The 16,893-nt window shown below is 44.8% G+C and overlaps 1 protein-coding gene across 3 annotated transcripts in view; it reads left to right on the top strand.

Annotated features, from left to right (window-relative positions):
- Positions 1-13,765, top strand: part of LOC148376947 (uncharacterized) — a 45,042-nt gene extending 31,277 nt beyond the window's left edge. The window contains exons 2-3 of one of the 3 annotated variants that reach the window (XM_088351005.1): positions 9,432-9,718; positions 12,413-13,765. In XM_088351005.1, the coding sequence (XP_088207131.1) occupies positions 9,432-9,718; positions 12,413-12,565 (440 nt within the window). In that variant the 3' untranslated portion in view covers positions 12,566-13,765. Of the gene's footprint in view, positions 1-9,431; positions 12,110-12,412 lie in introns of those variants that run through there. The other 2 variants (XM_088350990.1, XM_088350981.1) reach the window with 2 other exon arrangements.
- The last annotated feature ends 3,128 nt before the right edge of the window (positions 13,766-16,893 follow it).

The following is a 16,893-nucleotide window of genomic DNA, read 5'->3' as shown; positions in this document are numbered from 1 at the left end:
TTTCGAAGCTCAGATACTTTTTCTGATTTTTCTTTTGCCCTTCTGTTTTGGACTGTGGGTACTTTGGTTGATGTAACCTGAGCCAACGTTACACTTTATAAATCAAACCCTCGTAACTTAGCCCTCGGGCTAACTTAAACATACCAGCTGTCACAGCACCGGCCTCTCTCCCTCGTCATGGCGTGCCAAAACCTCGCCGCTTTTGGATTATTCCTGATACTCCTGACGTTCTGCCACCATCCAGCGACAGGATTGCTCCAGTATTCTATCGCGGATCTTCTCCGGATCCGGTGGATTGCGCGGGGGCCTCCGCCACCGGAGCTGCTCCACCATCCTGACATAACTCGCCTGCCTTGACGCCGCTACATCCACCGCGGATCGCGCAGGCACGTCGAGTATAAAAACCCTGGTTCAATCACCTCGACCTGGTCCACATCTCGACGCCCTCCATTAAACTGCGGCCGTAGGGCTAACTGCCATACATTAGCCCGCCTAGCTAGGTCGGCTAACAGCACTGCCGCCGTCAAACAAGACACCTCCGCCGTCAACTTTGGATTGCTGAACGTCCGCTCACTCAGGAACAAGGGCCACCTCATCCAAGACGTCCTTGCCGAACGAAAACTAGACTTCCTCGTTTTAACAGAAACTTGGCAACAAACAAACGACTTCGCTGCTTTGAATGACTCCACGCCTCCTGGCTTTGTTTACATCTGCCGTCCCCGTGGCAACGGCCGTGGAGGAGGTCTCGCGGTAATTCACCGCGAGAAGTGGAAAGTCTTGCCTGTCTCTGTCACTGCACCAACTTCCTTTGAATGTCTAGTGTTTAAGCTCCCCGGACCCACGCCAACCATCATTGCTTCAATTTATCGCCCCCCAAAGCCACATAGTGATTTTATCAATGAATTCTCCAGCTTAATTACACATTTATCCACTCTCTCGCCAAATTTAATTTTATTGGGAGATTTCAATATTCACATGGACAACCCCAACCTGCCACTCACCAGAGACTTCACATCCTGCCTGGAGAGTCTCGGGATACACAGCCTTATTGACTTCCCCACCCACATTAAAGGCCACACATTGGACTTGGTTTGCTGCTCTGGCCTCTCTACTTCCAAGCCCATTTCCAACGTTTTCCTGAATCTGATCATGTCCTCCTCACTTTTAACACCGTACTCTGTCTCTCTACTGTCAAAACCTCCCGTCTCATTTCTTTTCGTAATATCAAAAATATCAACATTGACACCCTCTGCTCCATTATTGACCGTTCCCCACTCCCAGAAGCTCTTTCAAGCCCGGATGAGCTCACCACTCACTACAATACCTGCCTCACAAATATTCTAAATTCTCTTGCCCCCCTGAAAACCAGGAATGCCTCATTCTCCACATCTGCCCCCTGGTTTACACCCGCTCTTCGGTCAATGAAATCAAAGAACCGCCAACTTGAGCGACTTTATAAGAAAACCGGCCTCACCATCCATAAGGACATGTACACTACCCATACTGCTAAATACAAGGACCAAATTGCACAAACCAAATCCAGCTACTACTCCGGCCTCATCCTTTCCAACGAAGGAAATTCAAGAACTCTCTTCTCTGTCATGAACAAAATCCTCCAGCCACCAAATTCTCTCCCCCTCCACCTGTACTCCACAGCAACCTGCAACTCCATAATGGAGTACTTCAATCACAAAATCCTTAAGATTCATCACCAACTCCATCAAAACCTGTCTGCTCCCTCCCCATCTGAATTTCCTTCTCCTTGTCACTTCTTCTCCAGTTTTGCTCCACCCACGACTGCTGAATTATCCAACCTGATAATCAAAGCCAAGCCCACCACTTGCCAGCTCGATCCCCTCCCTTCATCCCTTGTTAAATCCTGCCTCCCTTCCCTGCTTCCTCCCATATCTGCCATTATTCACTCCTCACTCTCTTCTGGTATTGTCCCATCACTTTTCAAAACCGCTGCTGTTACCCCTACACTGAAAAAACATGGTGCTGACCCCAACAACTTTGACAACCTCCGCCCCATCTCCAACCTTCCATTTATTTCAAAAATCCTTGAAAAAACTGTTGCTGCTCAACTCCACTCGCACCTGTCCCTCCACTCTCTCTATGAGCCCTTTCAGTCTGGTTTCTGCCCCCGCCACAGCACAGAGACTGCCCTAATCCGTATTGTAAATGATCTCCTCATAGCATCCGACTCCGGTTTAGTCTCCATCCTCATCCTCCTAGACTTGAGCGCCGCCTTCGACACGATCTCTCACCCTATCCTCCTCAATAGACTCTCCTCCATTGGTCTCACCCATACTCCCCTCAGTTGGTTCCATTCCTATCTCACTGGCCGCACTCAGTTTGTCCAGCTGAAATCCTTCACCTCAAAGCCCTCCCTAGTCACCTCAGGTGTACCCCAGGGATCTGTCTTAGGTCCTCTTCTCTTCATCGTCTACCTCTTGCCTCTTGGTCATATCCTCCGCAAATTTAATATCCACTTTCACTGCTTTGCTGATGACACCCAACTCTACCTCTCCTGCAAACCAAACTCTATACTCCCACCTCCCTCCCTCACCTCTTGCCTTTCCGAACTCAAAACATGGTTCACAACAAACTTTCTTAAATTAAATGCCGATAAAACTGAATTCCTCCTTCTTGGCACCAAATCCACTTTATCCAAAATAAACAACTTCTCTCTCAACATCGACAGCTCCTTAGTGTCCCCCTCCCCCCAGGTCAAGAGTCTGGGTGTCATCCTGGATAGCATGCTTACCTTCCACTCACATATCAACACCATCACCCGCACTGCTTATTTCCACCTCCGCAATATTACCAGGCTCCGCCCCTCCCTCACCCCCCGCACTACTGCTATTCTCGTCCACAGTCTTGTCACATCCCGCCTTGACTACTGCAATGCTCTCCTCTTCGGCCTTCCTCAAAAGTCCCTCCATAAAATTCAGCTGGTTCAAAATGCCTGTGCTCGCATCATCACAAAAACATCTTCCCAGCAGCACATCACCCCCGTTCTCCAACAGCTACACTGGCTTCCTGTTCAGCATCGCATCAGCTACAAACTCATCCTATATACATATATGGCCATTCACAACCTGGCTCCTCCTTACCTTTCCGACCTTCTCCAGGTGCACGTCCCCACTCGCTCCCTCAGATCCTCGTCCTCCCTCCGACTGTCAGTGCCCCCTGCCCACCTGAGCACCATGGGAGCCAGAGCCTTCAGTCGCGCTGCTCCCAAGCTTTGGAACAATCTACCTCCGGACCTCCAAAACTGCACACCTCTCTCCACTTTTAAGTCCCGTCTAAAAACACACCTGTTCAGGACTGCCTACAACACATAGCTTCTCCATTTCTTATGTTTTTATGATTTTATGTCTTGTTTTTATTTATTATTTCGTTTACAACTTTTTTAAATTGTATTTTTTCTCTTTCATTGTTTGTACAGTGTCCTTGGGTGGCCTGAAAGGCGCTTTTAAATAAAATGCATTATTATTATTATTATTATTAGTTAGTTAATCAACAAATTGAGTAATTCATCATTTCATTGTAAATTAATTTTACAGTTATTTGATTAAACCGCGGGCAGCACGGCGGCACAGTGGTTGGCGCGTGTGCGACACAGTTCTGAGGTCATGAGATCAAACCTCCCGTGTGGAGATTGCATGTTCTCCCCGTGCTTTCGTGGGTTTCTTCCAGGCACTCAAATTTCCTCCCACATTCCAAAAACATGCAAGTTAAGTTGATTGGCCTAACCGAAATCTCCTTAGGTGCGAATGAGCCGTCTGTCCCTGTGTGCCCTGTGATTGGCTGGCGACCAGTTGAGGGTGTCCCCTGCCCACTGCCAGAAGACAGCGGGGATGGGCTCCAGCACCCCCGCGACCCTATTGAGGATAAGTGTTGCTTAAACCGCAAGCTTAATTCTTATTTATTCTACATGGGAGTCTATTAGATTTGGTCTCCACGCCAAATATGGACTATGATTTAAACATTTGTCTTGCAAAAGACTCCAATTAGTAAATAAGAATGAAAGAGACAGAGACAGAAAGTGTGAGAGAGTGGTGGAAAGGAGGGATAGAGAGAGAGAGAGAGAGAGAAAGAGAGAGAGAGAAAGGGAGGGAGAGAAAAAAGAAATACAAGTACAGTGCCTCTCTCACAACTTGTCTTCTCATCTCTTTTGTTTCTCCCTCTCTCTCTCCCTCTCTGTCTTTCTTCGTCCCGCCCTCTTTCCCTTTCTTTCACTCTCTGTGTCTTTTTAACCTCTTTTGCTCTAACTTCCTTTTTTCCTTTTCTCTCTTTTCTTTTTCTCTCTCCCTACCCTTCACACTTTATTTTCTTGTCTCTCCTTCTATTTGTATATTGTATTCTTTTTGCCTTATTATTGTATTGTTCTCAGCTCAGGGATGCTGCTGGAAATGTCAATTTCCCTTCGGGAATGAATAAAGTATCTATCCATCTATCTTCTGTCCTTCTATTTCTCTTTGGATTTCTTGCTTCCTCTCCCTTTCTTATCCCCCTCTCTCACGACTTTTTATCTTTTTTTGTTTCTTATGCTCTCTCCCTCCCTCTCTTTTTCTTTCTTTGTCCCGCCCTCTCTCCTTTTCCCTCCCTCTTTCTCTTATTTCTTGATCTCTCTTTTTCTCTCTCTTGAATCGACTAATCCGGCCTCTGGCGGAATGATTGTTTTATCTTGTGGCCCCCGGAGGTCAAAGGACTTTGACACCCCTGATATAGAGTGAGCCTTAGAGCGAGAGAGAGAGAGCATTTCGAAGGGAGTGGGCTCATTAAGCCGTTTCATTCACCAACAACACAGTCAGGGAGGACGGTGTCACTGTACGATGCTAGGGGGCGCTAAAGCACCAAATAGACGGATGCCTACCGAGAAGAAGAGAAGAACCACACGTCACTGCCGCCATTGTTCGTGTGCCGCCATTGTTTGCGGCTTCTTGGCTTTCCGCTCCAGTCGTGTGCACAATTTAACTCCATTTAACACCGTCAAAGAGTTAACGACGAGCTTTAAAGTTGTCTAAAATGTGCGAGAGACAGAAAGGAAATTGGAAAGAGGAGCTTCAAAAAGCGACCGAGATAGAAGATCGACGGCTAAAGCAAGTTAGCATTAGCAAGGAGCTACAAGAAGCATCGAACGGAGCCGGTGAGTCATTTTCATTTCCTATCTTCTTATTTTCTTCTCTTTCAGTCTTTTGCACGACAAATGTTGAAATCATACTCCATAGTTTTGATGCATCTTTAAGGGGACACAGGTGGATGGTCCAGCTCCAGCTGGCGTTACACATTTGTTTTATACATTTTTGTTTTTGTTGTTCTTTTAGCTAATCTGCAAAATAGATGGCAAATGTCAGTCTCACGCGACACCATTTACTTGTTGCCATTAAGAGTGATTTATTGGACAAGTCTCATTCAATCACGTGATATCCCTTTTAACATAAATACAAAATAACATTTCCATCAATTGCTACTTTTCAAGAATCATTTAACAAAAACATCATAACTGTAGCTTCCAAAACAACTCACTTTGTGTTATATGGTAACCAAATATACATATTAAAATCACAGTACACGCTTAACCCAGTCCCGCATAACGTAGCATACTTCATTCCGTTGCTTATGTTAACGGACGACTCACTCGTACTATTTCGTTTTTTGTCAACTTTACAGACATCACAAACAACCTTTACAAACATATTATCCTCCTCACAGTAAGTGTGTTACCAGTATAAACATCTCTCACCTGCAGAATAGATGGTAAATGTCAGTCTCACACGACACCATTTACTTGTTGCCACTAAGTCTCATTAAATCACGTGAAGTCCCCGTGAGACTTGCCCCAAAACACCCTTCCCTGACCCGTGAGACGATGTCATCTAGTGGTGATTTACTGGTACTTCACTTTTACGGCTTTACAAAACAACACCAAAATATAACATTTGAACTAGTCAGCAACCCTTGTTGCGCCACACATCTCCTTCGAGGGGCGAATCCATCGGGTTGGCGCGGAGACCGAACGAACTCCACGCTCTTGCGACCAAAATAGGATTTAACCTCGCAGTTTAAGAAAATTTTTGCTCAAAATGATTGTCATCGTCGCCATTCCTTCTCCTTGTTTGTTTTTTAGTTTGAACAAATTGGATTGACACTTTTAACTGCAAATAAACACATTCACAATTTCATGATATCATAATCTAACAAGATGAGGTTTGAACAATTTTTATCGACACTTTTAGCAGTAATTAAATATATTCGCAATTTCATGATATCATAATCTAACATAATCTAACACAACTTCATCAAAGCGGCGCTGCCACGAGCGGCTGCCTTTTCCAGCAGCTGCCCAATTGTTTTATCGTCTGCTCCCATCTTCGGTGTTTTTTTCTTCCCGTTTTGACAACTACACTATAGATTACTTCTATCCTATGGGACATGGGTTTTAGCGCACAAAAATGCGTGTATTCAAGGAATTTCAACTCCTTGTCCCGAAGAATTATCGTGCCGGCGTGATGAAAGGGCCTATCGTGGAGGAAAAGCCGGAGCTAGCGAAGCGGCTAGCAGTGTTATAAGTCTTCGGTACCATCCGTAATCATGGTAAATGCGAACTCACGACCAAATAAGATCATCCGGTGCCAATGGAAAACATCGAAGCGCACAGGGAACGCAGTTGCTGTGTTTTGCGGAAACGTGGCTCACGTTTAGCATTCCGGACGCTAACGTGTAGCCACCCGGAGCCACCTGGAGAAATCCGGCTTCAACGTCGCTGAACAGACACACGAAAGCCGGGGGAATCGGAGAGGAGGCAGACTTGCTAACACGAAGTGGCGTATCCCTGGATTTTCACAAGGAAAAGATTTCCATCTGCCGCAGGGATGTCGAACTTTTGGACTGGCGTGATATCATCCACTCCGCTACAAGCACCCTCGGGCATCATGTTCATCTGTTAATAAACAACGGGGTAGACTGCTGGAAGTGTGAATTTCCCTACGGGGATGAATCCAAGTATCTATCTATCTAACAAGATGAGGTTTGAACAATTTTTATTGGTCCTCCTCGTATGCGCTTTCGTGCGGAATAAACCTAAAATGGCGCAGACTACTTGCTATTATTGCACAGTATTACAGGAGTGGGAACCTTTTTCACCCGGAGCCATAAAAGCAAAATAATCAGATAGATAGATGGATACTCGATTCATCTCCGTAGGGAAATTCACACATTCTGCAGTGTCCTTGTGTTGAAAAGTAATAGAATAAATATAAATAATACAAAAATATAGAGCAGGGATGTCATACTCATTTGACGTCGGGGGGCCACACCATAGAAGAAACAATCTGTTAGGGGCAGGACGAGTAGATTCAAGAGAAAGAAAAAATAAAGAGGAAGGGAAAAGGAAAGATGGCGGGACATTGAAAGAAAATGAGAGAGCATGCGAAACAAAAGATAAAAAGTTGTGAGAGGCGGGGATAAGAAAGGGAGAGAAAGAAAGAAATCCAGAAAGAGAGAACAGAGAAAAAGTGCGTAGGGTAGGAAGAGAAAGAGAGAAAAGAGAGCAAAGGAAAAAAGGAAGTTGGAGCAAAAGAAGTTCAAAAGACAGAGGGAGAGAAAGAGACAAAGAACCACAAAGGAAGAGAAAAAGAGACACAGAGAGAGAAAGAGACAGAGTGGGAGAAAAGGGGTGGAAAACAAAGAGAGAGAGAGAGAGAGAAATAAATACAAGTACAGTGTCTTTGTTGGAGGCACCTGGCTTTGGCAACATCAAGTGGACATATTTCCACCTGCAGCTTGTTTTTCTCTTGCGCTTCTCTGAGTGTGGTCTCGCGGGCTGGATTGGATCCCTTAGCGGGCCTGACTTGGCCCGCAGGCCGCCCGTTTGACACCCGTGGAATAAGGTTTCGACGAGTTGCAAAAACCCATAAGTTGGGTATTTTCTGGACTTTGAACATTTCCTAAACTGCAATCTGACTCGGAGACACCTTTGGTGTCCAAACCCTGACAGTTGGAGCATCTCCAGAAACCGGAGACCTTATCCGGCCGAGTAGAGTCCACGTATCCATCGATTTAGCCGAAACAAAGAGTTGAACAAATCGGGTCTCTGCCTGTGCCAGTTATAAACGTGTGCAGGAGACGGGACGACGAGAGTCCTGACCAATGTTCCCTCTAAGGCGCTTGCGTGCGCACTGCCCAGAACTTTTCCGCGCACAAGAAAATCGAGCCGGCTCACAAAAATCAGGGCTCCGAATCACGACTTAAGAGGCCAATGAAGTCAAAGTTACAGTGCATGAAGGTTAAAATACACGGGTTCCCCTGACGCTGTGTTCTAAATGTGGTATGTTGAAGTCAAGGTCGAAGTAGAACAAAGTTAAGTCAAGTCCGTAGAGTTTTTCGAGAACCGCCTTCTACGGCTCGGCTCACTAAAAGAAACCTTTCGGGTCCCAAACGGATCTTTGGGTTGTTTTTGCTTCTTTCATCCCTACGTGACCAAATATTATGTAAAACTGTGCACAAAATGACTCAAAGGAAGGGGGGGATAGAACAAAAAAGAAAAAAATACCAAAATGAAAAAGTAGCCCTTAGAGACTAATTGTGATTAAGGGCTATACAAATAAAAATGACTTGACTTGACTAGTGAAAAGCTGAGAAAAAAACAAAAAGGAAGAGGAAAAATGTAAATCGAAAAGAAAAAGTAACAGCTAGGAAAAAAATGAACACAATAAGATTTTTTTTAAAGGAATTAAAAAAAAAAGGAAAAAACTTGATATGTAAGTTGATGTCAAGTTTGATCATGATTTAGTTGCCACACCTTGGATTGCCGTTGCTCACTGTCGTTTCAAGCGTTGCTCACCGACTTTGTGAACGCTTAGACCCGTGGAAAACTAGAGGGAACATTGGTCCGAGGGCTCCTCTGTTATAATTCATGCCGACGGAATGTTTACGCCACATGACCACCCAGCCTCTGGCTGATTGGTCCGCGCCGTGTTGACGCAATTGTCCCGATCGACCTTCAAAGTATCGGGCGAAGGGTGATAGGTCATCGCCCTCGACCCCAGGCGAGGTGAAATGTCATTGTTACCTACACAAACCGAAACCATCTCTCTCTTGCGCTCTCTCTTTCTCTTTCTCTCTTTCTTTGTCCCGCCCTCTCTCCTTTTCCCTCCCTCTTTCTCTTGTTTCTCAATTTCTCTTTCTCTCTTTAATCTTCTAGTCCGGCCCCCGACAGAATGTTTGTTCTATCGTGTGTCCCCCTTCCACCCCGAGTTCAAATGAGTCTGACACGCCTGATTTAGAGTATTTAGAGTTTGTTTTGCAAAAATCCACAAAGTAGTGAACGCGCAATAATCGAGGCGATGCTTTTGCTGTGAATCTTTATTTTTTTGCGTTTGAAAAGACATTCTACACATTCATGTGCGTTATGTGTCCTGCAGATGTCACTGTCGAGAATCTTCTTCCTCGGCAACAAGAGACGACGTTCCCTGGCGTGAAACCGGAGGAAGATGAGTTTTTAGAGACGTTTGTCATCAAAAAGGAGGAGGAGGATTTGGAGCGTGTTGACATTAGAAAGGAGCAAAAAGACTTTGAGCCTTTTGACATCAAGAAAGAAGAGGAGGATGATTCTGAGCTGGTTGAGGTTAAAGAAGAGGAAGATTTAAGAGCGTTTCCGGTGACGGGGGCCTTTTTAACCTCCCAAGATCATCACGAGAACAAGGAGAAGGTGTCTCCGAGCTCCGCGAGAACAGATGATGACGACACGTCCGATAATGGCGGGAAACAGTTTGAGAACGATAATCACAAATGCTCGCGGTGCGAAAAGTCCTTTAGACACAAGCGCGGTTTGAAACGGCATTCAATCGTCCACACTGGGGAAAAACCCTTTTCCTGTTCAGTTTGCGGTCAAAAATTTTCCCTGAAATCGCATTTAAAAAGGCACGGGAGAACACACACCGGTGAAAGACCCTTTACCTGCTCAGTTTGTGGTCAAAAATTCAGCCAAATAGCACACTTAAAAACGCACACAAGGACCCACACTGGTGAAAAACCCTTTCCCTGCTCAGTTTGTGGTCAGAAATTCAGTCATAAATCAAACTTAAAAACACACACAAGGACCCACACTGGTGAAAAACCGTTTGCCTGTTCAGTTTGTGGTCAAAACTTCGGCCTTAGATCAAACTTAAAAGAACACACAAGGACCCACACGGGTGAAAAACCCTTTTCCTGCTCAGTTTGTGGTCAGAAATTTGGCCAAAAATCAAACTTAAAAAAACACACAAGGACCCACACTGGTGAAAAACCTTTTGCCTGTTTACTTTGTGGTCAAAAATTCAACCAAATAGCACACTTAAAAACGCACACAAGAACCCACACTGGTGAGAAACCCTTTTCCTGCTCTGTTTGTGGTCAAAGATTTGGTGATAAGTCAAACTTAATATCCCACACTACAACCCACACGGGTGAAAAACCGTTTGCCTGTTCAGTTTGTGGTCAAAACTTTGGCCTTAGATCACACTTAAAAGAACACACCAGGACCCACACGGGTGAAAACCCCTTTTCCTGCTCAGTTTGTGGTCAGAAATTTGGCCATATATCACACTTAATAACACATACAAGGACCCACACTGGGGAAAAACCTTTTGCCTGTTCAGTTTGTGGTAAAAACTTTGGCCTTAGATCGCACTTAAAAGAACACACAAGGACACACACTGGTGAAAAACCCTTTTCCTGCTCTGTTTGTGGTCAGAGATTTGGCTATAGATCACAATTAAAAGAACACACAAGGACCCACACGGGTGAAAAACCCTTTTCCTGCTCAGTTTGTGGTCAGAAATTCGGCCGAAAATCACACTTAATAACACATACAAGGACCCACACGGGTGAAAAACCCTTTTCCTGCTCAGTTTGTGGTCAGAAATTCGGCCGAAAAACACACTTAAAAACGCACACAAGGACCCACACTGGTGAAAAACCCTTTTCCTGCTCTGTTTGTGGTCAGAAATTCGGCCAAAAATCACACTTAATAACACATACAAGGACCCACACTGGTGAAAAACCATTTGCTTGTTTAGTTTGTGGTCAAAAATTCAGCCAAATAACACACTTAAAAACGCACACAAGAACCCACACTGGTGAAAAACCCTTTTCCTGCTCTGTTTGTGGTCAGAGATTTGGTGATAATTCAAACCTAATATCCCACACTACAACCCACACGGGTGAAAAACCTTTCGCCTGCTCCATTATTGGTCAAAAAAAAATTAGCCGAAAGGACAATTTGACAAGTCACTCAAGAACCCACACTGGTGAGAAACCCTTTTCCTGCTCAATTTGTGGTCAGAGATTCGGTGATAAATCACACCTAAAAACACATACTTCAACCCACACAGGTGAAAAACCTTTCACCTGTTCTGTTTGTGGTAAAAAATTCAGCCAAAAGGGTAATTGGACAAGACACATAAGAACTCACATTAGTGAAAAACCCTTAGCAAAACCCTCAGTAGGGTCGCGGGGGTGCTGGAGCCCATCCCGGCTACCTTCCGGCAGTGGGCAGGGGACACCCTCACCTGCTTGCCAGCCAGTCTCAGGGCACACGGGGACAGACGACTCACTCGCTCAGTCACACCTAGGGACAATTTGAACCGGCCAATTAACCTGACACGGGTGTTTTTGGAATCTGGGAGGAAACCCACGTAAGCACGGGAGAACATGCAAACTCCACACAGGAAGGTTTGATCTCACGACCTCAGAACTGTCCCTAAACCCACTCCTTTCTGTCACCTGTTGTCAGTCCGCCTGCGAACCCCAGTGAACACTGTTCAAGCCTTTTTTCGAGCCGTTCATGATCCTGACCACGTCTACTCTCCCGTCCCGGCTTTCGACCTCTTTTGTCCCCGACCACGTCTACTCTTCTTTCCTGGCTTACGACTTAATTCTGACCTTGTATTTGCTCTCCTATCCCGGCTACTGACCTGATTTTCCGTCCCCGACATTGCCATCGCTCGCCACGGAAGTTCCACTTCCGCGTTCAGAGCGACCCGCTTCCCGCGCCCAGCGATCACCGGATGGTGGGCGCAACCCTTTCCCTTTCTTCCAATAAAACTTGAGAGAAACGCAACGCAAGTGGGTCCTGTCTCTGTTCTGGTCTTGACACGTTTATTTAAAAAAAACGAGGTCATGCAAACTTTCCCCATCTCTAAATGGCAAATTCCTATTTTTATATTCACTAGCCCTTTAATATGAGCATTTTTATGAAGGGACAGCGTGTGATATTTTGTGCCTCCCAGCGGTACGAAAAAACTTTTGTCAGAAAAACATAAGTGCATTTTTATAAAAGGCAAAAGGTACGTTATTTTTACTTTTAATTCTCATAGATGGAGAAATGTATTTTGTTAACATAACAAATTCCTTCCTTTTTCAGCATCCACAGGTTTGTCTGGCATCTTGCTGCTACGGCCACCCGAAGCGTTTTGTTGGGGATTTTTGTAGACTCGGTCTTCAATTTGATTTCAAAAGGTATTCATTAACAGGGATCAGAATTTTCCGCGGATCCGCGGATTTCCGCTGTTTTTGAACCCCAAAGGCCATTTCCGTAAATCGTCTAAATTCGATGAGAAAATATTGAAATGGTTGAAATGTTGATTATTGGTCCAGCTCACTGTCGTCATTTGTTTTCAAACATTACCCTGAACCTAGACAAATGTAATATCACCCATAGTGACTCGGTCAAAAATCGAGGTGTTATATTTGATCCTAATCTGTCGTTTCAGTCACACGTGAAAAATATTACTAGAATAGCTTTCTACCACCTCCGTAATATTGCGAAGATTCGTTCGATGCTGTCCCAATCAGATGCAGAGATTTTAATTCATGCGTTTATGACTTCTCGGCTTGATTACTGTAATGTATTGCTTTCTGGTCTCCCGATGTCTAGCATTAAAAGTTTGCAGCTGGTTCAGAATGCGGCAGCTAGACTTTTGACTAAGACTAAAAATTTTGAGCATATTACTCCTGTATTGGCCAACTTGCACTGGCTCCCAGTCCACTTAAGGTGTGACTTTAAGGTTCTCTTATTAACATATAAATGTTTGCATGGGCTTGCACCCTCTTATCTCTCCGATTTGATTTCCCCCTATCTTCCTGCACGGAGCCTGCGCTCGGAAAATGCCGGTCTACTCGTGACTCCGAGGGCCAAGAAGTCTGCGGGCTCGAGAGCGTTCTCCATCCGGGCCCCGGTGTTGTGGAACGCCCTGCCTCTGGAGAAAAGAACTGCAACCTCAACGGAAGTTTTTAAATCGAGGCTTAAGACACACTTCTATTCCAAAGCATATGATTGATGCCCACCTCGTATTCTGTTTTGTCCTGTCTTTTTCTGAGGCCTGCCTGGCTGATACGAAGGAGAAGGATGATTTGGGACGGGTCAACGGACCGGGGTCTGACCTGCAGCACGCCAACCCCTGCATTTACCAGCCGGCGTCGTCGTTGATGTCATGCTCTTTCCGGACATTTTCAGCATCTTACCTAGTGTTTACTATTCTGTGTACAGTAATGCTAATTGTAATTCACCCTGTTCAATCCTGGAAGGGGGATTACCACATGTGAGGTCCTTTCTCAAGGTTTCTTTTTTCTCCTCACACTGAGGTTTTTGAGTTTTCCTTGCCCGCATGCTGGTTTAAGATCAGGTCATTGTGTAATTTTGTAACTGTAATCCTGTGCAGTCCTTTGAGACATTTTTGTGATTAAGGGCGTCATAAATAAATTTGACTTGACTTGACTTTAGCTAACAAATAGATCGACTCCTACCATTGGTCGATAGGTTCGCTGATAACCAATCAGCGGAGCTTTTGTTCAGAGCGTTGGCTTTCTCAAACATGGCGCTCCTTCCGGTCTTTTCAAACGGTGAAATGAGTGTTTGAAAAAGTAAACATGAAAATACTAAGAAAAGAAGACGAGGCTTTTGTCTCTGAGATTGATAAAGGAGTCAAGAGTAAATTGAAGTGGTCATGGCTGGAGAAGATTGTCACAGTAAAGGTTAAAATCGGAGGAAAGATCGGGGAAGTTGTGTCGATCTGATCGATTATGGTACGCGAAGTTGTGTGGCACTGATCGATCATGCTAAAATGAACAAGCACAAAGCAAAAATAGCTCGCCGGCGTTTAAATTATGCACTCGGATCCGCATTTAAAATCGGCAGTGAAACTCACAGTAACACCACCGGGTCAACATTATTGGCCGTTCCAAATCCTTTCACTTCAAAAACTACCAGCAGTAAACCACTAGTTCCCCTGTGTGACAGAAAATCCCAATCTGAGGTATTTATAAATCTATTTTGTTGTGTAAAATAGACTTGCATTTGTAGAATAGAGTTGCATACATTTAGAAATGTAGAAAGACTTGCTTACATTGCTTACAGTAGTGAGGGAATGTTGACATCATTCGAGAAGATCCTTGGCAAGACAGTTGAGTTTCCCTAAAAGGGCATGGGACCTGCAAGGTCCCGCTATGCAAGGTCCCTCTGAGCAAACTGAGGCAAACAACATGTCCTAATAAGGGTACGACAGCATCTTCCTTGTTGATTACCGAGTACTAGAGCTGCTTTTTGGGTTGTACTCAAACTGAAGCTATAAAAGCGTTGTTATGTCTGGAGTTCTCTGAGTTCTTTTGGGATGACGAAATAAAAGGCTCACCCTCATGGCTGGTTCCCGATGTACTTAATTCAATCACGAAAGAAGACTTAAAAGATTATCGAACCTACATTTTCTCCTACATTAAATGGCGCCCTAACGTGTTTTTTGGCTCAAATTGACTTCTCGTCGTGAACGCTGCCCTGACGAGCGGTTGAGGTAAGGACAAGGTTTTTCTTTCCTTATTTCGGTTTGCTTTTCGGGGTAAGTGAAGTGCATTGGGGCCTGTGACGTGAGGGCTAAAATTTGGAAATTCGTGCACGTGGATACTCCGTCTGTAGTCCGGCAACAAGTTGGACGGATTGTATGAGTTGATATGAGATTTATCGCCGGCAACAATCTTGTGCTCAGGGATTGTTGTGATGTTTTTTTGGTCGGGCTCCGGGGAGTCTGGATGAAGTAACGGCTGTAATTGTCCGGTCCGTAGCGATGTTAAAGGGGGTCGGTCTAGAAGGCGATGATAAGACGTCATCAGTTGCTGATATTTTCGGTGACGGAAAGTAGACGATCTATTAATGGTCCTACGGGGGTGTGTTTTTTATGTGGAGAGTTATACCGGCAGAGGTTAATTAGCAGATGTTGTATTATTGAGATGACTTTGCGGATAGACAGCGTTGGAAGAGCTGTGTATGACAATTGCTGATCTAATTTCGCTCTGAGCGTTATCTCACTCGGGAATGTTGGCTGTTTGTGTGTGCGTGAGTTGTTTGGTGTGCGTCTTTGCCTTTTTTCGGTCTTGCGTGTATCTTTTGCGCGTCTGAATGCGTGTTAGGGATGGGGGTGTGACAGTTGTAATCGAACTTTGTGTGTGGGGGTGTGTGCCAGCTGGCGATACTTGTGCGTGTGCCTCTCTGTATGTGGATGTGTGTTCTGTTCGGTTCGGTTTCTCCTCGGCTCTGCCAGACCCCGCCCGCCTGAGTGAGTGTGTGCGGATGATTTCTTAACTGTTTAAGGGCTGGGACGACGCTGTGCGGAGGAGAACCTTTGTTTCTTTTTGTCTGTTTTGTTTTTTGTTTTGTTTGGCGTTGGGAGGGGAGTTAAGGACGTATGGATGAAAGATGGAGTGACTGCTTATTCTCGTGGGCGAGGACACAGTGGTAGTAGAGAGTGGTTTAACGGCATGAGGGGTTTTGGGAAGCAGTGAAACCGGGATGAGAAAACATTGCGCGATTGTGAGAAAAGTGTAAGATACTTACGTTACTGGGATGAATGATTCGTCCAGCGTTTCGTCTGCGTGTGGCCTTTTAATTTGTGAGATCTTGTTCCGTTAAACGTGATATGTATAGTATGGGTAAAATAAGAAAGCGATTTGTCAAGCGTTTTCAAAAGACAATAAGGAGCAGATTACTCGATCTTGAGGAAGTCCATGAAAAATTTAAGAATTTAATTGCTAAGGTGATGTCTTCATGGTCATTTAACCTAGACTAAACATCCAAGTTTGTAAACATGACCGATATAACAGGATTCTGAAGTCAAACGGACTGTTGAAAAGGGCTGAAGATGGACAGAAAAACAAGCAAAGAACAAACAAAGACGTTCACTCATCCATTGTCTGCGCCGCTTGTCTACAGCAGGGTCGTGGGGACACTGAAGCACATCCAGGCGGTCCTCAAACAGTGAGCAGGGGGCAATCTGAACTGATTGCAGCCAGTTTCGAGGAGAAAGAGGTAGACGACTGGGCACCAAGGTCAGTGTTGCACTGATAAGGCTAATGGACACATTCCAGCAGCGGATTACGAGTGGAACGTCACAATGGACTGAGCCAGACGGCCAAGGCCGTCGACGAGGCGGTGATAACGAACAACACGAGTCTGCATTGGATCACGTTAGGATCTTGTTGATTGACGTAGTGTTTACAAATCTGAGGAATATTGATACATTTGGATTGTAAATTATTATTTTATTTTTAACACAGGAATACTGCTAAAATTGTATTTTGAATCTGCTTTCCAGGAAAACGGTGATTTTTCTCTCCAGATGCAGGAGCATCAGGAGGATTATTAAGGAGAATAGGTAACAGGGGAATACCGTTGATTTTATATCAGTTGCGATAGCACAATTTAAAAAATTGTGCAAGGGGGAAGGTTGTAGAATACCTGGAGAAATAAGGTTACAGGTCTCCATATTTACAGGCCACGGTAGACGAAATGCTCAACCAGTATATGAAATCTGTGCAGAGAACATTATCAGGAGCAGTTCCATCAAAAGATCTAGGTGC

This window comes from Urocampus carinirostris, chromosome 1 (assembly GCF_059441175.1).
Source record: "Urocampus carinirostris isolate Australia breed hairy pipefish chromosome 1, RoL_Ucar_1.0, whole genome shotgun sequence".
In the NCBI taxonomy this organism is placed as follows: Eukaryota; Metazoa; Chordata; class Actinopteri; order Syngnathiformes; family Syngnathidae; genus Urocampus; species Urocampus carinirostris.
The sequence above is the reverse complement of the archived record's forward strand: the minus strand, read 5'-3'. Positions and strand labels throughout refer to the sequence as shown.